A 24,641-nucleotide genomic window follows, 5' to 3' on the forward strand; every position below is an offset into this window, starting at 1 on the left:
GCTTCTAGCCCAAGGAGGGCTTCAGAGAGCAGCACTTCCTGCCCGTCTGCCTGACTCCCTTGCCCTCCCGCAGCCCTGAGACTTGCCACCGCCACTCGCCCGGCCCAGAGGTGGGCCCCGCGGGCCACAGGGAGGGAGGGAGGGATCAAAGGACACCCCCTTGATGGAGGGCTTTTTTAAAAAAAAAAAACCGCCGGGGCGAAGCTTCGCCCAAGCGCATATCGGCAACTTGGGGAAAAAATGGCCGGCGAAAAGCGGAAGCCTCGGGCTTCCAAACGGAAGTGGCTGCGCAACGGAGGAGAGCGATCAGACGCCGGGGTGCACCGTTTTCAACCGTTGCACTCTGTTTACCACCACTTCGGACCTAGTGGCAGAGTGCAACGGTTTAAAAGGATTTACAACGGTTAGGGACGGGAGGCAGATGTTCGCTGTCTGAACGCCCGTAAGTACACCGGTTGGAACCGGCACCCTAACCGTTGTAAAGCCGTCTGAACGCACCCTAGGAGTAGTACACTAACCTCTTTTTCATTGGACTCCAGAACAGGCCAATACTATTAATGGCCCACTTGTTTCTTTTTGCTTGCTTGGGTCTTGTGCCTGCACTGCCCAGCAACATGACAGCCAAAGTGACTGGCAAGTAAAAACCCTCTACAAACCACAGATACAAGGAAAGAAAAAAACTTCTTATCTGAGCAGCTCCACTAGCCATAATCAGCGAAGGTTCTATATGCAAGCAACAATATTGTGGAAGCCAGGCCACAAAGCTAGAAGGAGTCTCTGTTGGTGTTGGGTTTTTTCCATCTGTTTCTATAGCTTGAATATAGTACTTAACCTTCCTCCAACCTAACGAGCTTTCCTCCAACAGAAGTGTCAATAAAGTTGCAGGAAGGCTCCAAATCAGAGCCAAAAGGAAAGGTGGGGTAGACATATTTTAAGAAATAAATAAATTTTGCCCAGTGGAGTGGAGGATGGGGGTATGAGCCATCCCACTGGCTATGTTTGGCTACCCCATGAACAACTTCACACATGCCAATGACGCAGGCCAAAGGTTGCAGGCCTTATCAATGTCATGTCTGGAAAAGCTCTTGCACACGACTATCCTCCTCTCCAGCATGTACTGCAAATAATCCTCACTCTAGAGACACAGACCTGATGGAACAGGCTCAGCTGTCAGTTGCTGCTTTTCTCGTAACTCCCATATCCGAACACTGCCATCTTCTGAACAGGATATTAATTGCCTGTCAAAATCAAAGAAAATTCTTACATTTACTGGAACATAGTAAACTTGGTAAAAATTAATCCAGCTCCTCCACAACTGCTTACAAATATTAAGAACTAAAATTCCCACTAAGGCTCTGCACCCGACATTTCCTCCACTTTCTCTCCACTTCTCTGTTGCCTTTTATATTTGGTTCTGGATTTGGTTTTGGATTTCCTCCTGCTTTCACCTCACGTGTTTGTCAGCTTTTGTTGTTGCTTCTGCATTCCTTTTCACCCATTCCGTTTTCAACTCACTGTATTCCCAGCTTTTCTGGATCCATTTTTGCCACGGACCTTTCTCTTGCTCCACTTCCAAGTCCAGGGTATTTCTGATGCAGACATTATTCTGCAGATACTACATCACCACCCAGTTCCCACCCGTTTCCATCCCTTTCCGTTCCCCCCCACCATGGCTTGCACGCTGTGCCTTCCTCCTTCCCAATCCACATTTTGAGATCGATGTAGCCAACTTAGAAGGTTAGGGGTGCACAAGTTCCACTCTTGCCCAGACTTTCCACCTTTTTTAAAAAAAAACAAGCCTGGTTAGTCTTGCATTATTAATTTTTCGCTAATCTTGAATTGCCATACAGAAAAAGGGCGTTGCACTGGCAACTCTCCCCCCACCCAGCATGCCAATAACTGCCTGTCCCGACCCTGTCCCCCTCGCCAGCCCCACCATGGGACTCTGGCTCTGCCTCTACCATGGCCCCCCAGCCTGCCACGCCCTAAGAAGCCCAGCGGTAAGCCGAAGGGCATGGCCTTCTTTGCCTCAGCTCCTTCCCTTCCCTTGCCTGCCACTCCAAGCCCTGCGTGCTTGGGTAGCCACTCAGCCACTTTCCTCCCCACTTCATCAATGGAAAAATGTAATTACTGAATGCAACAAAGGGGGGGGTATTGTGGAATGACATGACATGTTAAGAGTGAGAGAGATTGGGATGGGAAGCCTAAAGCTTTTTAAAAGGGTCTCCATTTCACGCCATTGTGAACAAAGAATGGGGAAGGGGATTATTGACAGCAGATAATTCCTTGGTCCTGGGCAATATGGAAAAATGGGCCTTTGTGGCTGCTTGAAAATTGCAGAAAAAGTCTTGTCAGTTTCAAGAGGGGGTTCCTTTTTTTTGAAGAAAACACAATAAATAAATCGGGGGGGGGGGAACGGTGCAGACTGCATCTGCACAAATCCAAAGTCAAACTTTAAGACTTGACTGCTCAGAATTTCTGGAGCTGAGTGTCAGTGCAGAAAAGGCCTAAGACTGCTTTTGGCAAGATACCTCTGGGAACTCCGAGTCCATTTAAACTTCTATGCAAGGTTCCATGTCATCCCCAGTTTTCTTTTAATGCCTGTGGCCACTGAGAGAGATCATTAATCAGTTTGGAGTGCAGCGCTATCAACATGAGGATGACAACAGCTCTATTTTTATTTTTAGTCAAATCAAAGAGCAGCAATGCAGTCTCTGTATGAACACCTGAGCATGGCTATGGGCTACGTGAGGGCCAATATTGAGGTTTAATCTGGACAATACAGAGATTATGATAATCTAAGAATATCAGTTTTGCCTGACCTAGAAATGGTTTCACTGATATTGAGGTATAAGGTGCATAGTCTAGAGTTTCTCACTTTGCTGTTGAATTCCTGGCCAGCAGTGCCTTTTACTAGGTTACGCTTGTGAACCAACTTCACCCACATTACTTCAACAAGGATATGGCTCAGTTACCCATGCATTGCTAATCTTATATACCAGCTCCTGCACTCCTCCAACAATGAGTTACATGGAACATACAACTTCTGCATGGCGGTGCCTCTTTGTGGTGGCACCCACTCTTTGGAACAAGTTTTCATCAGAAGCATGTCTGTCCACCTCTCTTTTGTGGTTTCGGTGGCTGATCAAAGTTGGCACTTCAGAAAAGTCTTGTGGTGCTGACTGAGGGTTTCTTGATTTTATGTTGATATTTTTAAGGATGTTTGGGGAATGGATTTAAATGTTTGGAGTTTTACTAATTATTGGTATGCGTACAAACCACTTTGAATACTGCTTGGGTGCAGATAACCAGTATAAAATGCAACATAAATACCCCAAAAAATGTAATTGATGCAATAGCATTATAGGCTAATCGTTTTTGTCTTACTAATGGGAAATTTATCATAATTCTATCAGCCTATTGAATTCTATTGAATGGTTTTCAAGCATATCACTCCATAAAACAAAAAAACTGATACAGTTCTAGAACATTCAAGTACATAATTTCAGAACTTCAAATGCCTACAGTTAAAATATATACAGAGTCACAGGGCTGCAAGCAAATGGCCACACACAGTGACTGTATATGTACTGGGGCCTTCCTGAGCCTTCTTCTACCCTCCCCTATGACATTCCTGAGCATTCTGGGCCATGGAGTCAGCAGGGGGAGAGGAAATCTGCGATCCCATGAGCAAACTACTTGCATCTTGACTGTGGTTCATAATCTCAACATGTCAAGGTACCAATAAAACACCACACCAAGATGAAATAATACAAGAGACTAACAGACAGACCAGCTAATTCTCAATGAAGTCATAGTCAATGCAAATGCTTAAATAAAATCATGTTAAGACCATTGTGACGACCTCTTCTCTGGGGAGGTCTAGTTTTACTTTAAAGTGTCCCTTTTAGTTTTATTTTTCTTTGGGTATCCGGCTGCCACCAGGAATTTTAATAAATTCCATTTCTCTTACTATAATATATATTTCTATCACTGGGTAGGTGTACCATGGGTCTTAGGCGTTCGTGGTACTATGTGGTCTGAGGAAGGATTCTTTACTTAGCTGGTAAACTTGAAGTAAATAGGATTTATTTAACGAAAGTATAAACACGAGGGTGAACAATGTAAACAGTACTGGGAATGATTTGAACAATGGCTTAGTGTCTCTCACAAGCTTCTCTCTACTGACAGGGATATTCCATAGGCAACTTTGTAACACTTTTCACTGTACTTGTTCCTAGACTCTCAGCTTGTAATTTTCTCCTACAACACAGACTTAAATGTCACTGTTTTCACACACAGTGCTGAGTCTCCTTCAACTCCGAGACAGCACTTAACTGACTTCTGCTTCTCACACAGAAATCACACCGAACTCTAACTCATAGCAACTGCTTTCACACAGCACTCTCTTCTGACTCTTTTTCCAACAGACATATCTCTCTAACAGACACCCTTCAACTGCCACTCTTGACTGACATATCGGTTCATCCACACAGCATCCATTCCAAAACCCCTCCCCCTCTCTGTCACTCACCAATCATATCACTTGCTTGAGTCCAGCACTCTAGAAAATCACAGCCATGCAAACTAAACTTTTAAAGTCACACACACACAAAACATGAAATCGTTACAACCATAATAAAAGAAATCTGGCACTTAACATACAAAGTGATATGTTTTCACTGTTTTTCAATTTAAAAGTTAATAAATTTCATATTGGCTGTTCTACTTTATTAAAGATAGTATGTAATGTAATATTTATACCATATAGCCCCAAACCAGCTAGTTGTCATTTCCCCCCAGGTTTTTTTTAGGCTGAATGGGCTTACTGAACATACTCCTTTGCCTGTTAATTTCATATAATCGTTGGAGTCATTCAGTATTTAAATTATTTCTGTTTCAAAAGGGCAGCTCAGGAATATACTGGGCTTGCCCTGCTGCTAGGGAAGTTACATACAGGAGAGATGGATAATGGCAGGTATGTTATGCGAAAGAACAAGAGGGGTTTTTTCAGCAGTGAAATATGGTGCTATTGATCTTTCAGGTGTTTACATTTTTAGTGAATGAAAAATTTAGTCTAACTTGCACCTGTTTGGAACTTTTGTAATGTGCAGGACAGTAGAGTCATGAGCAGTCCTCTGGAAGGTAATCACACGCTTCATTTGAAGGTTATACACGTATATGCCCTTTCCAACAGCAGCAAACACACACTGTAAAGAAAATTCAATAGAACCTCTTAACAAAACAGACATAACACTATTATTTTGTGTAATGGATTTCCAGCAGGGTTGTGCCATTGCTACCTTTACCAAAAGACTAGGAAGATAAGAGGTACACTGCTCCTTAAAATGTAATTATGCCACTATAATTACTTAAATATCATTTTGTGTTATGCCTCAACTCATATAAAATACAATATTCCAGCCCCTAGTGACATCCAGTAAGCCACAAACTGCAAACTCTTATTTTCCTTACAGATTCTTTTCAAGGCCTTTGAACCATTCATTTAGAAGAAGGGGAAAAACCTTTTAGTGCCTGGCAGGACATGGTTTATTCTGCAACCCTGCTGCTTATTGCACTTCAGCATTGTTTTACTAATTACTGTTCTTCTATTGGGTCTTATGATGTGTAGTATGTATATCATATCATTAAATTTAGGGTATTGTTTTAATGGCTTTATGTTGTGAGCTGCTTTGAAGGCCCCAGTGGGCAGAAAAACAGCATTAAAATGTAGGGGGAAATTACCTGTTGCAGTTCTAAGGTTAAAAACTATTGTAAAGGAAGCTGCAATTTAAGCTTCTGATTAACTTTGTTCATCGTGGAATGTGAACTATAGAAACAATCACTTAAATGGCTGTCAACTTTTCATTAACCTCAGCAACAAATGCAAAGTGAGTTTTTGCTCATGAATCCCTTTTTGGGACAATCCCACACCACAGAAAATATCTAGCTTGCTGCTACTTTCATTTCTCAAGAACAGCACACCCCATACACATGGCACCATGTTATGTATCTCATCCCATTTTATTCCATTCCCAGCCTAACAAAGATGCTGGAGCATGCTCCCCACAAGTGATGTCTCAAGTACAAGCTGAAAGCACATAGTTAGATAAGCATTTACTGACAAGGGCTATAGTTTTGTTTGGTATTAAATTTTATAATGTTTAAAGCATTTACCTTTTCATCAGATGCTAAATGCTGAATTGAAATTTTATTTTGACTGTGTGATAGTTTTATTTCTTGTTGTGGGTCCACATGAAGAGATGCATCCCAGTTGCATTCATATGCCTGCATTGTCCAGTCCAATGCATCCCAGACTATCAGCTCACCCACATGAGAGCCTGTTGCAAAAGTTAAATCTAGGAATAAAAAACCCAGATAACCCATAAATAGCAAATTCCAAATCTACAGATGTTTCTAAAAAAATAATCAAAAACAAAAAAGGCAGTGCATACATTAAACTCATTTGGCTGTATACTAGAACACTAGATATAAAATCAGGCAACAAAGAAAGAACACATGGGCAGAATTCTGCATGTCTCAATGAAATGAATCAGCAATTTCATAGCTTTTTTAAATTTCAACTGGGCATCTGAGAGATTTTCAATAGTGGAATGTGGAACTTGATCACCCTTTATAAATATATAGTTATTAAGCAAATAGCAGTGTTATAAAAGAGGAAGAAAAACGCATTACATCTGGTTCAATGAACTTACTAGAAGAGTCACAGAACATACGCTTACTGTCAGTTAGTGTCTGGCAACTGTCTCTTGAGCTAATCATAGCCTGCTGACGGGGTGCCACCAGCTTACCAACCTCAGTTACTTCTCAAATATCCCACTGCTATTTCTTCACCCTTTGCTGTTGCCTCTTCTCCCATTATACCCCCCCTCATTCTGAAGTGGGGAAATACAAGCTGTTGCTAGGCAACAGATTCACCATCTCTGTAGAAAAACAAGAAGGGCATCAATACATGCTTTCAGTCTCCTCCTGCCTTCATTCTCATTTCCAGAAATAAGACATGAAATCAGCTAAATAAAAACATACACAAAAGTTCCCAATCTATACAAATTTCAACTAGCCTACCTGCTGTCACACATCTACAGTCATGCGCCATCACAGTGACCCCAGAGAAGCAGAGGCGGTTTGTTATTGCCTTCCTCTACAGAGTCTTCTTGGTAGTCTGATCTTCCATTCAGTACCAGCTCTGCTTAGCTGCCAAAATCTGAGAAGATCAAGCTATACCATGCTGCCTTCCCTCCAAAGTGTGGGAGTACCAATTGAATATTCTAGGCAAGCACAGTAAATACTGTCTATCCCACAGCAGTTTTTTACATTGGTGGTAGAGCTAACCTGCTTAACTGGGGACATGATGGCTGTGATATTAACTTATTAAAGGAAAATGTGTTCAAATTGTGAGAATATATACAACCAAATTCATTCTGAGGAGATTTCAAAATAAAGTTTGATACAAAGCAGCTGGTCATTTTAAAAAACAAACTAAAACATTTAGCCGTATTTGGGTGGTAACAAAAGAAAACTTTGCAATTCACAATGTACACTGACAATAAAACTGGCAATAGTCCTACCGCTGATGCTGATCAATGACAGAATATTATCTTGATGGTCAAGAAGGCGTTTCACTTCAAAGACATCCCATTCAGTTCCATCTTTGGAAGTTTTCAGTCTAAGAATTACTGAGAAGAAAAAGGTAGACAAAATTTCTACAAAGGCATCATGATGTTTGTTAAGATACTGTTTTTTGTTGTTGTTCAGTCACACAGTCGAGCCCGACTATAAGCAGAAGAGATTATTGCTCTGATCTAGAGATCCATGTATGATCAGCAGTGTCTCCACTAATCACACTTGTCAACAGATAGGTGTGGAGTACTTGGTGTGATAATTGCATTTGCCCTTCCAAGATTTAAGTCATGTAGACATGGCTTGTCCGATGCTTTTTAACTTGTTCATTAATGATTTGGAGTTGGGAGTAAGCAGTGAAGTGGCTAAATTTGCGGATGACACAAAGTTGTTCAGGGTGGTGAGAACCAGGAAGGATTGTGAGGCACTCCAAAGGAATCTGTCGAGGATGGGTGAGTGGGCATCAACGTGGTAAATGGGGTTCAATGTGGCCAAGTGCAAAGTGATGAACATTGGAGCCAAAAATCCTGACTATAAATACACGTTGATGGGGTCCAAACAGAGAGATCTTGGAGTTGTAGTAAACTCACTGAAAATGTCGAGACAGTGTGCGACAGCAATAAAAAAGGCCAACGCTATGCTGGGGATTATTAGGAAGGGAATTGAAAACAAATCAGCCAGTATCATAATGCCCCTGGAGAAACAATGGCTGAGGGGTGACATGACTGAGGTTTATAAGAGTATGCATGGGACAGAGCAAGTAGAGAAAGAAGTACTTTTCTCCCTTTCTCACAATACAAGAACTCATGGGCACTCAATGAAATTGCTGAGCAGTCGGGTTAGAACAGATAAAAGAAAGTACTTCTTCACCCAAAGAGTGATTAACACATGGAATTCACTGCCACAGGAGGTGGTGGCAGCTGCAAGCATGGACGGCTTCAAGAGGGAATTAGATAAACATATGGAGCAGAGATCCATCAGTGGTATAGATAGGAACTCTGGGGCAAGTGATGCTCTGTATTCTTGGTGCTTGGGGGGGCCAACAGTGTGAGAGCTTCTAGTGTCGTGGCCGCACTGGTGGACCTCCTGATGGCACCTGGTATTTTTGGCCACTGTGTGACAGAGTGTTGGACTGGATGGGCCATTGACCTGATCCAACATTGGCTTCTCTTATGTATGCCAATGAGAACTGGGATCCCCTCATTTCCTCATAGTACTGTGGTACCTCCAAAGTTTTCACCAGCTTTCCTGAAACCTTTTCAAACCTGCTTTGCTGCAATCATTCAGGAAGATTGCAAGAAAGCCAGACTGGCACTCATGTGGATGGGAAATCAGATCTTTCAGATCCCGCCCACATTTCCCTTAGAATCATATAATCATAGAGCTGGAAGGGACTTCCAGGGATCTCCTTGCTCCAGTCCCCTGCAGGAGCCATTCCCCCCAGGATTTTTGTTTCTCTTTTCATCAGCTACTGACATATCATTGTAGCAATGTGTGTTTTATATCTATAGGGAGAGTGCAAAACTGTAGCTGTCTCTACAGTATGTGTATAATCACCATTCTGCTTTAGAAAACTAAACAATTTACACCTCTAAATTCCATAAACAAGCCAAATGAAACAATTTTATTTTTAAGCTTATACATTACGCATGTTAAGATTTTAAATCAAATATGTTTAGATTTGATAAGGAAGTATTGCATATATTTATTTTTACCCCAAAATTCATGTGTGTGTGTCCCCCAAAAACAGGGGAAATTACCCCCTCCCCCCATAGGAATCAAAAACAGAAGGGTTTTTCAGCAATAGATTCAGTTATTGTATAAAGTACAAAGTACATATAAGTGGCCTGTGACCCACAAGAATCCACCTAGAGGCTACTGAATTGTAAGGCATTTTATAAAAGAAGATATCCAATTTCTCTCCTAGTCCAAAGTTAATTGTAACCAAACTAATGACTGTAGATCCAGTTGGTCAGCCGTGTTGGTCTGAAGCAGTACAACAAATTTAGAGTCCAGTGGCACCTTTAAGACCAACAAAGGTTTATTCAAGGTATGAGCTTTCATGTGCACACACACTTTATTGAACACAATTTATCAAATACAGATATCAAATATTTGATAAAGTATGCATGCACACAAAAGCTCATACATTGAATAAACCTTTGTTGGTCTCAAAGCTGCCGTTGGACTCTAAATTTGTCAAACTAATGACTGTGAGGGATCCAAAGAGCCACCCAGCAAACCGTTTAGGTGTATTTTTTTAACAGTAAAAAAACACATCACTAAGTTTCAATAGCAGGTTACTAATGAAAAGAGCGTTTGCTAGTTGAGAAATACAAGTACAAAAATCCATTTGGTGAACAGAACTTGTCAGGCAGATATTTGGATTCTGGTCAATGGTCAGAAATACATATAAGGCAAGTTTTGCACCATTCTAAAATAGTATTCGTTAAATGTATTGTGAATAAAAATGCTAGTATTTATTTTTCAGTATTTATGGTGATACTCACTCAATTCTTTGCCAACAGCTGCCGCCACACAATTTTTTGGCAATTCAATCATTGCACTGATATCTTTATTAAAAGAGTCAAAAATATATTTTATTATGAAGTAATACTTAACACAACATCCCAACAGTGATTCATCCATAAAACTATGCAACCCCCTCACTAGCAGGCTACTCAAAGCTACCAAGAAAGCAGGACTATGAATATCAAAACTGTAAAGTAGAAAGTTACCAATTATTATAATAATTATTTTACTATTGAAAATTATAAAAATAAATAGTAGCCTATTATTAACCATGTGAAAACTTCTTGTTTGTACTTTGACTTAAAAGCCTTGTTTTGCTTTTAGGACAGCATAATATTTGTTCAACTTGTAAACTACAGATCGTTCTAGAGTTCAACTCTTTAACAACCTTTCAAACAGTGTAATCCTAAAGAGAGTTATTCCAGCATAAGCCCATTCATTTCAATAGGATTGCACTGCAAAAGTAAACCATACATTGAAAAAGTTCCCATAAAAGCAACATGTGTCTTTTTTGTAAATCAATGTTTATTTAAGATATAATACTTACATGGCTGCTTGGAAGCTTATATTTAAAGCATACTCCTTGAATACATGACTTACTTGGAAAGAGTCTAATTTAATTTCCAAAGGGATATATATTCATTTACTGATTTAAACATATTGACCTAGCTCAGTTAAGTTAATGTACAGTTACTGAAGTCTGACATATTCTAAAATTCATAGGACACAGGAGACGCAGAGTACTCTTAATTCAAAAATGATTACATTGACATTTTTAAAACAGAGGGCAGTTTAATATATGTTATCTTTCGAATTAAAGAGTCTTTGCCAAGCTGATTTTATATCATTATATAGATCCATCTTACTTGCACTTTGTCTTCACTAATGACTCATTCAAAAAAATTTTACCTGAATCAGTAAGATGACTTGTCTTACACAACAGATCTAATTTTCGGTTCCAAACACACAGATCACTCCCTCCAGATAACCATACATCCAGCCGTTGAAGAACTGTCAAACACTGTAGAACCAAATTAGATAATCAGATACATGCCCCATAACAAAGTTATTTAGGGAATTTTTTCAATGATCAACTTTACATAGTAAGACTTTCGTTCTTACGGAACACATCTTGAGTACTATTTTCAGAAATACACATAATACATACAGAACATATTATACCTCTTATGAATCATACAAAGGGATTAATTAACAGAGATACTTCATTCAGAAAGATCTCACTGAAGAGGGCACAAAGCAGACATGACCTGGCATTTTTTACAACTAAACTCTTCAAACCCTTTTGACAGCAGAAGACAGTACATAACCACCATCAGCTTATCCATGAAGAATGTTTTTAAAAGAATTATATCAAAAGAAAGCCTCCACCAATGTGAATACAAGGCACTAGCCATGATGCTTCATTTCTTGAGTTTCTCTTTCATGACTATATTAGTCAAAATCCACAATTAATCTTCTACAAATCACAGAAATTATTTCATACCGTGATATTTCAGCTTTGCCATGTGACATGAGATGAAAATATCAAAACTATCAAGGATTATTCCACTAGTACTAATAGAGCCTTCCACATAGTACTTCCTCTAAGTGGCAGAGGTGCACAGGAGGAGGCTGTGTTAAGAGACAGTTTAGAAACTACTGTCTGCTATTTAATGTGCTCACTGGAACAGCATACATACAATTAACTCTAAAACAAACAGAGTAAATAAAAAGATACACAAGCAATCACATCTAGCCCTCGAAGTAGCCTAACTGCTCTGAAAACACAGACTGCTAAAAATTATGAGGGGGAAAATCAGACCAAATGCAGTAATCTGAGCTCTCCTCAGCTATCATGTGATTCTCTTACTGGATAACACAATGTGCAAAATGAAAATCACTTCCATTTTCACTTACCTTTACAGTGGAATGAAAGCAGGACACTTTATGAATTTGCCTGCCATTGTCACAATCCCAAACCTGATTTTGTTTATTAAGGAACTGAAGGTAGCAACAACGTTACTATCATTATTGTCATTTGTATAGTTATTTATTTATTTATTTCCATTTATATTCCACCCTCCTTGCAAGCAGGCTCAGGGCAGATCACAACATAGTTTCTAAAACACATTGAATAGAACACTGATAAATAATTAAAACAGTTTAAACCACATGATTTAAAAACAGGTCACACTATCTGTTTATATATGTGCATAGTTTCCAAGCTGGTACCACTGGGACTCTGAGGTCTTCTTGATCTGGGCTGTGTAGAGATGGTGAGCTTCAGCAGGGGAGGACGGGTTTTCTGGTGGAACAGCTCCATTTTACAATCCCTATGGAACAGCTCCATTTTACAAGCCCACAGGGTCCTGATTTCAGCTGGGTGCATGTTCCACCAGACCCGGGCTGAGGCAGAAAAGGCTCTAGCCCTGGTTGAGGCTAAGCGGACGTCCCTTGGGCCACGGACGTACTAGGTCTCATGCCAATCAATAAAGCAACAAAACCAGGGCACCCACAGCCAAGGCAGAGGTTTCTACACCAAACAGCCTGATGAGGACTGAATATGCTCGAGGAGCACAGAATGTTGTGTGAAGTAGAGAGTCAGTTATAGGATCCTGGAAATCATGAGGGTAGCAGAAGGACTCCCAAATTATTCACACCACCCAAGATTTCTTGCAGGCTGACAGCTTGTTACTGTATCTGGGTGGATCGTAACAAACAATCTTGAAAGTATCAAACCAAAGCAATAATTAGAGTTTCTACATACTCAGGGGATCCCCAGGTATACAGGAATATATTGTTATGAAAATAATATTTAAAAACTGCCTAATAAGAACTGAGTGTGAACCAGGAAGCATAGAACATTGAGAGCAGTTGAGTCAATTCAAGGGGTGATCCCTTGAGTAAGGCATTGAACCAGGACTATTCACAGGCAAAGTGGAGATACAGAAATACTTGGGGGGGGGGTGTCCCCAGATATGCAAAGAAAAAATGACTCAGCAAATTAAAAGAAGAAACTTATTTTAAAAATGGGATGAGAACTCAAGACATGAAATGCTGCAGGAATGTCAGTAAAAGGGAGGGGGAACAGAACAGGATGGGGAACTTGCTCTGCTCAAATCTCTAAAAATATACAGTATCCTGGAGTGGAAGATTTCCCAATACACTATTCCTCCTGAAATTCTCACAAGTTGTACGTGTCTATATGCAGTGTTAGAACTATGTCAAAGGAGAGCTATAACTTGATGCTTTGGTCTGCTTTCTGTCACCATGATCCAAACAGTACAACAGTGCTTGCGTGTGCACCATACATCTTTCTCTAAGGGTGCACCATAAACTCTTTCTTCCAACCATACCAGGGAGGGGAGAGAGACTGCACAAGTTCTCTCAACCTACTGAACATGCAACCTAGACTTCTGCAAAAGCATTTTCATTCCCTACAGCAGCTTTCTGCACATACAGCGAAGGATAGCTGCATAAAAATCCTTTTTCCCCATGTGGACCACCTTTTCCTAGAATGGATGAAGCACAGGCATTTTTCACATCAGTTCATCACCTAAGACAGAAGTTTTTGTCAATGCAGTGCAGTCCCAAACACTGAAATTTTAACAAGTAGTCACAATTCACCCTGATGCCTAGCCCACCTCTTCATTTCTCCTGTCAACGCATAGCCTAATTATGTTCAGATTAAAGGATACAATAACAGCCCTATCTGCACCTGCTGTCAAAATCATATGACATTTTTCTTCACAAGCATAAGATTCAGGAAAAGCTACAATAGCTTTGATTTTTTGAGTATGTGCATGTAGCTCAAAAAGCTTCTCTCCAGTCTGGAAAAGAAAAAAATAATAAATTTGCTGAGCATAAACAAAATACTATAAAAGATGAATATAAATAACTGGGGCATTAAAAATAAAATTGTGTATTCCATTTCTTTTCTAGCTATTTGTTAAAACAGAAGCCAATACCTTAAAAAAAACTAATGAGCATTTCAGTCTTAATGCTGCGAAGCATATATTTATAGGTGGTTAATATAATGACATAATTTGGGCTACGTAGACTCATCATTAAAAAAATTAAAATTCTGAACCAAAACAAGTGATATTCCATCACCTTTATAAAATAAGAAAATTGTTCGGGTACACATATATTGCATTCACAGTTATGAAAAGAAGCCATGAGGTACACATGGCTCCTTACCAATTGAAACCATGCACAGCTGTCCCCTCCCCCTCGCCGAGATTTCATGTAACCTCAACTATACACTTTCAGGCCTATTTTCACAGCCACTGTCTAACTTTTTTTTTTCTACACTCAGGGTTAAATTATTTTTAGTGCACAGCAGCTTTGAGCTGCTTGAGAGACTTATGTAATTTGGTAACCCTTTATATTTGAAATATGATAGTATAATATTTCGCTATAGTAGAGAAATGCTGGATCAGACTACCAGTACATCTAGTCCAGCACCCTATTTTATAAACCGATCCACCAGGTACTCCCTGAAAGCCTAGAAACGCGGCAACAGGCATCCAGATTACGCGTCGGCTTTTTATGGCTCAGTAAATTTTATGAATTGCACTCCAATTTGGACTTTGATATTGCTTCTATGCTGGAGTAGACACATGGAAAGACTGTGACTTGTTTCTATTATGATTTATTATTGCACTTTGGCCTATTGATTTATATCATACTTGTTATGTTTATTTGATTTATATTATACTTGCTGTTATGCTTATTTTATCATTATATACTTGCTTACTTGCTTGTGCGTTATTATTTTTTGCCAGTGGTGTTCTTTTTTGTTTCCTGCATTGTACACTGGCTTCCCCCCCTCTTTTTTGGGCCACAGAAACAATGGCATTTGTCATGTCTATTATTGCCTCTAGCACTAGTATTCAGAAGGTTACCACCTCAGAACATGAAGATTCCACTTAGTATTATGGCTAATAGCAACTGATGGACCTATTCTTCTAATCCCCTTTAAAGTCAGATAAACTAGTGGCCATCACTACAACCTATAACAATTGTGCAAGTTAAGTGAAAGGTTTTGCGTGCAAAAGCACTTCATTTTTGTCCTGAATTTAATGTCATGGGATGGGGATAAGATGTTCTTTCTAATCACTCTTCCACCCCATGCATAATTTTGAAAATCTCTGTCACATATTCCCCAGCCCCTTTCTCTTTTCTCTAAACAAAAAAGCCAGAAAGTCTTTAGCCTTTCCTCACAGAGAAGCTGCTCCAACCCCTTCATCATTATGGTTCCACCTGTTCTATTACTGAAATAGCCTTTAGGGCATGCAGCCAGAATGATATAAAATATTCTAAATGCATCTGTAGCACAAATTTCAGATCATTTATGAATACATTAAATTCCAATCCCTGTGGAACCTCACTACATTGCAAAACATATCCCTTTACTTCTACTTTGCTTCTTGACATTTAAACCCATCCTCTCACTCCATGACAACTACATCTACTCCGGAGCTTGGATGAGAGGCTTTGCCAAAAGTTTTTAAAAGTATATAAAGTTTACCAGATCACACTTGTCTCAGTTCAGACTGCCAGAATAAATTGATCATCAGAATGCTAATTATGCCTCCAATTTTTCTAATGCTTATCAAACTCAAAGTATATCGTCATTTTGTTCTATTGTAATCATCTACAAATTGCAATTGTTAATTTGTTCATCTGCTTTTCATCAAATTTTTATATTACAAACAGCCAATCTTATATTTAGGTAATACACTAGCTTCAATGGAACAAATTTAGTCCCGTGGCACCTTTAAGACAAACAAAGGCTTATTTGTTCTACTGCTTCAGACCACCAGGAACTAGCTTCAATGGAGTCGCTCCAGTTTGAAGTCACCAAATCCACAGCTATATTATTTAAAATAATCATCATAAAGTTATTTTTGTGTTTAATGTAATTATCCTTTCTCTTGTGAGTGCCTTTATAACACCAAAACAGCTGTAACAGAAATTACATCCACTAAACTAAATATATTCAATATATTTCTGAATAAAAACAAACCTGAGCATTCCATAAACACACAATTCCATCATCACCTGCAGATGCAAACCTGGGGAATAACAAATCAAAAGTCAGACATACATACTTGAAGGATATCTTGCTTATATTTAAAGGCATACAAATTACTTAACAATAACTTGTGAATTCGCTTGCTGTCAAATGTAGATGGTCAGATTTTAGCAAAAATGGATCCTTTAAATAAATGTCTAAATCTTCACAAACACAAACAAGATTTTAAAAAGTCCATAGCTTTGCATATATGAAAATAAAATCCAATACAAATAAAAAACCACAAAACATTATTTAAAGAAACAGCAAACCCCGAAAAGAAAAACCACAACATGAAAAACCTATACAACTAAGACTCTTCTCTTTCATTACACTCCTTACAAATTAAAGATAAAGCAAATTACTAACAATATGCCACAGAAACGGTTTCAGTCCCGATTAACCTTCAATGAGGTTGTCTCACTATTTGTATTTTCTGCTCTAAGTACCTGAGTTAAAACATTAACCATTAATTACTAAAAAACACTAAAACATTACTCAAGTTATTTGCACTTTTATCATGGGAGTAGTCTGTGCTCAAACAAGGAAATCTGGGAGGCATGAACTCACACCATCATAGAAATGTATGTAATCAGGGAAGCATACTGTCAAGCTCCCTTGCTCACACAGACTGCTGCCATCATATCATGGAAATTCCCACTTCACATATAACATTGCTCATGCAAGTAGACTAACTATATGAACTGATAACATAGGAATTGGCCAAATTACAGGGTAATGTGTAATTTAAGAGCTGTACTATACATTGTATGGAGGAAAACGCACTTTTGCCCAAATATACTGTGAGTAGGGAGTTGCAGCAATCTCAGGTGATGCGTCTTATATGAAAAAAAGTTTGCAAACATGTCTTGACCACTTAAAATATCTTGTGTGTATATCTAAAAATATAATATATTAAGCATTAGTAAGTTCTGTGCAAATGGGCAACAGTTACTAGCTTTTCTGAGGAACCTCTTATTAAACTCAGTTCAAATCTGAACTTTTGTATTCTATTAGCAATAGCCAGCTATACTGCAGCCTGAGAGAATTCACAAAATGTTGTGAAAATAAAGTGTCTATATCTCAATGTACAAAAGTCACTTGATTTTCTTAAAAGTAATTAGAAACATGAAGCATAGGATTTCATGTGAAAGGCTCATGGCAAAACTCTCAATCCTACAGATGGATTCTTTTCACTAAGCTGGTGTTTCATGGGTCACCTGATTCTTTTCCAGTCATGATCACCATCCTCTATAACCTTGTCTGTTTCCTGCAGGAGCAACAAATGGTCAAACGAGCAACAGTGAAAGCTATTCTTAAAATGTGTTATGAATTCAGTCTACTTTAATCTGTCAAATGCTAGAGTATTACTTGCAATTTTATCTCATTCCATTTTTTGGAAGACTCTTGCTGAGGCTTAGCCTTCTTTAGTGATCTTGCAATCAATATGACCCTTTCTTCATGTTCAAAAACAAAAAAAGAAAAGAAGTGAAAAGCAGCTGTCTGTTAGGTTGATACAGGATTTATTTAGTATCTTCAGAAACCAATCTGAGAAAATTTTCCACTCACTGGTTTTAGCTGAGCCACCGAGAAAACAAGAAAATCCTTCTGCAAAATTCTCAATAAGATGATATTATCTAAAGAGCTGAAGCATGAAACCTGGCTTACAACAGTTGACAAAAATGCAATGAAAGAACTATGAAAACTAAATAAAAACCATTGCAGAAACGAAGGAACAATGCTAATTGCAGTAGAAAGAATCAAATTAGGTGGTGGGGTCCAGTTTAACCATTTGATTAATGGCTATGCATATTACCATAAATTGAATTAGAAAATCCAGCTGAACTACACTGTTCAAGGAGTATGTAATGTGTTATTGCTTATACACAAATACGCTGCTATTTCTGGAGAGGGGATGTAAAAACACACATTGATTTGAAAAGATGAACACAGATAAAACTGCCTTATACTGAAACAAAACATCAGTCAGTATTGGGTACTCAGACCAACAGCAGCTCTCCTGGGTCTCAGGTAGAGATCTTTCACATCACTTACTACCTGATCCTTTTAGCTGGAGATGCTGGGGATTGAACCTGGGATGCACGCACAGTCTACCAGTGAGACACAGTCCATCCCCTTTTGAATTTGCTTGGAAATTCTCTTCTAAACATCGCATAAACACTTTTCAAGAAATCTGACTGTAATACTAATCAAGAATAACTTTGTATCCAAGGGCTTCAGGATTCATAAAGATCAGCAGATTTTCTTGGTCAGGGGTGGGAAATCATCCTTTGCATGGAAAAATTGAGGATAGCTCTGTGATATGAACCACCAGTTTCCAAAAAGACATCACTGATGAAGATATCACTTGGATTATTTACACAACAAATTCTGTCTCTTGTGCCATATACATATGGTTCAACCATCATGTACAGCCTAGAGTACATAAAGAAAGTAAACTGCTACTCAAAGCCCTAATTAAATTAATCATAACTAAGTTTCACTGAAAGCAATTTAGTAAAGTTTTATTGCTTTCAGTGGGATTTTGTCATTACTAATTTTAGCTGGATTGGGCCAGAGTGTATGGGAAGGAAACTAAACACCATTTCTAGAGGAACACGGTTACCCTGGGTTCTGACAGGCAGAACAAGTATCCACAAGAACAAAATGAGGCACATAAGGAAAAGCAGCAGACTCACTCACAGGTAGTAAAAGCTGTGTACAACAGTAAATAAAAATTAGAATGCCAAGTATGTGGATTTTACATAAAGTTAAGAACATAACACACAAAAGTCAAAAACTGGAAGTGAAAAAAACTATTTTGCTGCACTCATCTGAATGCACCTTTTAGCCAATAACTCCAGTAAGAAATATAATGTTGGAACTGCAGAGATAATGGTGATGGTGGTGGGTTGAGAAGTATGTTGGGAGGAGACACACTGACATTCAACAAGTCACCACAGCCTGTTCCATCTGTCAGAGCCTTCTCTGCTCTGGGGATGGGGGGAGGTGTCCTCCCAAATAAATGTATAAAGCTGCCAAAGAATTCCTATGTTATTATAAATGCTTCCTCTCAATAGTTCTCCAAAAAGTCTAGAAAAGCTTGGAGAAGCCAAGTGCAATCCTAAACAAAGTTAAACCTTCTAAATCCAATTAAATCAATGGTATTAGGAAGGTATAATTCTATTTAGGAGTGCATTGTGAAATTGTCAGCAGATGTCACAGATCAAACAATTTGCAAGCTAAATCATATGGAGAATCTCCTCAACAGAGAACAGGAACCACAGACCATGCAGAGTGCCGCCCACAGTTGCTTTGAGAAATCCTCTCCCTCCCTCCAACATTCTCTGTGAAATTGTGGGGGGATCCTAGTTGGTTGCGAGCTCTGATCTCCTTCCAATTGTTCCACCCTATCATTTAACTCTCCAGTTTTCAGTGTGCATTCATAGAATTTGCACATCTATTTTAGTAAACTGAAGTAATTTGTTCTAGCCCAGCTTTTGAGGCATAATAACCCAGTCAATTGACAGAGGTGCTTCACAGGCCAAAGGGAACAGGCAGTCTGTAAAAGGTAACATACAGCACAAGCTTGAAAAGGGTATAAAACACAGGAAATGTATTTACCAAATGATTTCAGTATATCAGTTGTTACTATACTACATGAGAGTAATTATCTCAAATTAAATACAAATAAAGTCTTTGCCTCCAAATACACATGATGGTTATTGTTTACCACATTCTAATATCACTGCATTGTATGAAGTGAAGTATGATAGCTTGCAGCCAAATGCAAGCATAAAAACCACTCAAGACTGCAGTAGGAAAAAATATAGTTTCAGGAATTCATAAGTAAGTAACCTTTATTTATTATCGTATTTCTACCCTGCCCTCCCCGCGAGCGAGCTTCTGGCAAAGCATGCAATGAGCACGTTTCAATTAGAGTTCAGCTAAGAACTCTAAAATGTTTTTGTCCATCCCATCACACATGCTTACTTTATCCAAGCTACCTGTCCATTTTTCTTCAGGGTTAGGAGGAAAAAAAGAGCATCCATTTTAAAGGCCTTTACTGAAGTCATCCCTATGGTACAAAAGGAGATTATAAAAGTAATATCTTACCTGTAATCATCTATTGGCACTAGAAACCGCACAATATCATGATGACCTTTTAGCACTAGGAGCTCAGTGTAGGGATTTTGTGTTTGTTCTTCACCTAAGGTCTGCACAGATTTCTAGAAATCCATAAAGACAGAAAAACAAACCCATAAACCAGTACATTTGTTGTGTTAGGTTCTTTAAAATCAATGTTGTTCATTTTGTAGACTGTAGATAGGATAGCACCCAGCAGCTATAACTCACATCAAGTATAATAGTAGCCAATGTATTTATGAATCCCTGTTAAATGTGAACTCTATGTTTTCACACTGCAATTACGACAACTGACTGCCAGTCACCAAACATAAAGATTAGGGGTTCTCCTTGTGTTCCATCCACCACACTGCCTAATATATCCCTAACTGAGCTGACATAAATGCACTCTGGACCTAAGAGGCCATAAGCTTCCTTAATAGGCCTTCACAGCCACCATGACAACCATATGACTGTCCCAATGTAGATCATGCTGTGCTCTCTATTTAGTATACTGGTTCAGGACTAGTCATATAAATGTGTATACTGGTTCAGGACTAGTCATATAAACGTAAGAACTTATGAGAAGCCATGCTGGATCAGGTAAATTGCCAATCCAGTCCAACGCTCTGTGTTGCGCAGTGGGCAAAACTCAGGTGCCATCAGGAGATCCACCAGAAGGGCCAGAACTCCAAAAGCCCTCCCACTGTTGCCCCTCCAAGTACCAAGAATACAGAGCATCACTGTCCCAGACATAGTGTTCCATCTATACCCTGTGGCTATCCAATTCCCTCTTGAAGCTGTCTATGCTTGTAGCTGCCACCACTTCCTGCAGCAGTGAATTCCATGTGTTAATTACTCTTTGGGTGAAGAAGTACTTCCTTTTATCTGTTCTAAGCCTACTGCCCATTAATTTCATTGAGTGCTCACAAGCTCTTGTACTGTGAGAAAGGGAGAAAAGTACTTCTTTCTGTACCTTCTCTATCCCATGCATAATTCGTAAACCTCTATCATGTCACCCCTCAATCATCGTTTCTCCAAGCTAAAGAGCCCTAACTTCTTTAACCTTTCTTCATAGGGAAGGTGTTCCATCCTCTTAATAATTTTAGTTGTCCTTAATAATTTTAGTTGCTCTTTAGTTGCCATTGCCTGGTACTGGAAGAGTTTAATCCATTGCTGATTAACGTAATTCCTATAAGAGCTCTCCCACTGGTTACAGCTCATTTTGCTCTTTGGTATAATCAGAAGCAGCAGAACAAAAAAAGGGGGGAAGAAGGTTAGAGCACAGGTAAAGAAAAGTTCAGACCAAATTTGGATTCTGTAATCTACTCCATGGATATGATGATAAAGAATTGTGCTTTTCTATCTCCATTTTGTTTGCTTAAATCTTTATCTGTGATGTCCTCAATCTTGTCTCACCACTTTTGTTATGGCACATTTCATTTGTTGTTGCCTGGGAATCTAAAGAAGTCCTTGGAGAAGTGTTACTACCCCTTCTTGGCTGATTCTAACTAGCAGAGAGAGACTGGTTTAAGGCCTTCAAAGCTGCTGTTAGCACCTCTTTGAACAAAGAAGTGGTCCCTGAGCCTTTAAAATAGGCCATGGTATACACATTGCAAAAAACAAAAACAAAAACAAACCCTCCTCCCTGAACCCTCTGTACCCAGGAAACTGCCAGCTAATTTTGAATATAACTTCTAGGATAAAGGACTAGTGCCAGAGGAGTGGGATGGCTCCAAGTTCTTTCGGAAAAGACTGGTTTTCTGGACCCATTCCAATCCAGTGTTGAGTCTTGATGGGGGATATATACTGTACCAGCTGCACTGATCTATGCAAAAAGATAGCCAATATATGTCCTTGTTTTGTTTTTCCTGGACCCTTCAAATATTTTCAATACCATCAACCCAGCACTGTATCCTTTTGGGTCACTTGTCATAGCTGGCAACAGACTTAGCAGCAGCTCCATAGGAAGATCTCCCCCTCCCCAAAGATGCTCACAAACAGCCAGTCTTCTCCATGTTGTTATCAAGTAAAATTCCACGAAGTTCTACCCTGTTGCCTGTGCTTCCCCTACATCTATATAAAGCCAGAACAAAAGTACAATATTATAAAAACTTTCTTGAGAGTAAACTCCATTGAATACATCGGTTCTGAGTACACACGCAGGCAGGATTGGCATAGGAGATACATACGCACACACCATAGGGCTTTAGTGCGTCACATCACCTCATCTGACTGGAGTCTCGGTTTCACTATAGAAGCAGCAGCTCCAAAATTAAAAACAAAGTTCCTCTTTTGTTAAAACAAACAAACACAACTTGATAGTTGCTCAGGTTAACCGTACCTGCCCTGCGTGTATTTATCATTATGTCAAACCATAACCCAGCAGGGCTGGCGTGTAGAGGCGCATCAGGCCATGCCAAAGCCGTGCCTGCCTTGCAAAGATCTCGCAATACGAAACACGGCTACCAAACCCTGGCCACTTCAGCTGCCTCATGACGGAAGCGGCGCTTTCGTCACCCAGAAAACAGATCTCTCTCCCCGCGAATTGGTGCTGAATAGCGGGCGCGGGCGAGCAGCCCCACACACCAACACGACCGAAAACGCCCATCGCTGAGCTTTTTACCTCGGCCAATCCTTGCGGCTCACGCCCCCCTCCTACCAGCCACCGCAACATCGCAAGAGGCGGAGTCCACACGACCGGGACGGGGAGTCCACGACTCGCGTTGAAAGGTTAGCCTAGCCCTAGACCCTTCCCACATAGTCAGCTGACACTCGAAAACCATCCCCGCCGTTACCGTGGGAAGTGCGCATGCTCACTGCGGTGCAAGGCCGGCTGACTGGCAGAGCTGTTCGAAAGAGACTAGAGCGAGCCCAGGAAGAGCCTCCTCGACTAATCGATCACCGAATCTTCTGAATAGCAGAAACAACGAGGCTTCTCACAGTGAATTCAGGGACTGACCCGAATCTTCTGAATAGCAGAAACAACGACGCTTCTCACAGTGAATTCAGGGACTGGGCGTCTGTGGACGCTGCCTCGTTCTCCCTTTTGAGCTAGACAGAAAGACACGAGTGCAGAGTACATCGATTTGCCTCATCGCATACAGTCGCTCAACGTTTATAGTTAGTTTTTTCCCTCTCTTCATTTGACCTAAAGCACAGTTGGTCCAGTTAGCGTTGCTGTGTTTTATATTCACCGTAGGTGCGTGCCATCATCGCAAGTCCACTCTAGGAAAAGTTTCTGCTGCCGATTTGCTGCATGTCTAAACACGGTGTGAAGGACCCGGGCATGATGTCCAGCTTCCTGAGGTGAAGAAGCTTATGTAGTGCCTCTGGACTGTAATACAAATCTATTTACTTGTGTACGGGTATTTAGTAAAATATACCCCGCTTTTCCTCTTGGTTCAAGGTGGCTTACCAATAATGATTAAAACATTGTAGATTAAAAAAAAACAAAAAACTTTGCAAATAGTCCTCTTCCCCAATATGTTAGAGCAAGATCAACCAAAAGCTACTGAGTTGCAGAAGGGCCCTGAAATAGATAAGAAGTAGGTAGCGACAGTGGTCCCTAGCAAAACCCCAAAACAAGCCCCACAACACCTTTTATTAAGACCAACCAGAACACACCACACATTGATTGTGACTGTTTTCCCATTCACTTATCTCTCTAGAGCTGCAGTACATGATCTCTGTCATTCTCTTCCTTTTCTCTTTGTGCCTCATAGCTCTTCTTCACATGGTGACCATGGGTGTTGTGTGTTTTCTAGCACCTCATTTCTGCCCTGCTTCCTGATTTCTTTACCCCTTTTCTAGATTCCTTCTTTGCCTTCCTTTTCCCTATCCACACTCCCTCCTTTTCTACTCTTGTCAGCTTTCACATTTCTTTTCTTTCTGTGCCCTCTTTCTCTCTTGAGTCGCTCTGTCCTTCACCCCTACCTTGTGCTACTTCTCCAGTCCTCTACAAGAAGTGCTAAAGATGACAGGTGGACAGAGACTTGAGCCATGGGATTGATAAAGGTGTGCTGTTTAGGGTCGCTTTGAGGATATCCAAAATGGCCCCAAACTCGATGGTATTAACCAGCAATTGACTGTGATGAATACAAACTTTGCGGCACAGCAGCTTCAGCTGAACAAGACGGAGAAAAAAGTGGAGCAGGCAAACGAGAAAATTAAAGAGATTGACACCAGAAGAAGTTGAAGAAAAGGATGGGAGAGGTGGAAATGAAGCAGAATTGCCAAGAGAATTGAATCTTGCAGCTTCAGA

The 24,641-nt window shown here is 39.9% G+C and overlaps 1 protein-coding gene across 1 annotated transcript in view; it reads right to left on the bottom strand.

The window, feature by feature from the left end:
• The window catches only part of WDR41 (WD repeat domain 41), a 27,067-nt gene extending 3,909 nt beyond the window's left edge, over positions 1–23,158 (bottom strand). The window contains exons 1-11 of the mRNA XM_015419480.1: positions 23,004–23,158; positions 20,369–20,481; positions 16,205–16,253; positions 13,872–14,003; positions 12,091–12,153; positions 11,083–11,194; positions 10,152–10,214; positions 7,590–7,697; positions 6,178–6,359; positions 5,089–5,210; positions 1,150–1,238 (exon numbers count right to left, since the gene is read on the bottom strand). Coding sequence (XP_015274966.1) covers positions 1,150–1,238; positions 5,089–5,210; positions 6,178–6,359; positions 7,590–7,697; positions 10,152–10,214; positions 11,083–11,194; positions 12,091–12,153; positions 13,872–14,003; positions 16,205–16,253; positions 20,369–20,481; positions 23,004–23,054 — 1,084 coding nt within the window. The 5' untranslated portion in view covers positions 23,055–23,158. The remainder of the gene's footprint in view (positions 1–1,149; positions 1,239–5,088; positions 5,211–6,177; positions 6,360–7,589; positions 7,698–10,151; positions 10,215–11,082; positions 11,195–12,090; positions 12,154–13,871; positions 14,004–16,204; positions 16,254–20,368; positions 20,482–23,003) is intronic.
• Positions 23,159–24,641: the final 1,483 nt, after the last annotated feature.

Source organism: Gekko japonicus, unplaced genomic scaffold (assembly GCF_001447785.1).
Source record: "Gekko japonicus isolate JY-2015 unplaced genomic scaffold, Gekko_japonicus_V1.1 scaffold206, whole genome shotgun sequence".
Taxonomy (NCBI): Eukaryota; Metazoa; Chordata; class Lepidosauria; order Squamata; family Gekkonidae; genus Gekko; species Gekko japonicus.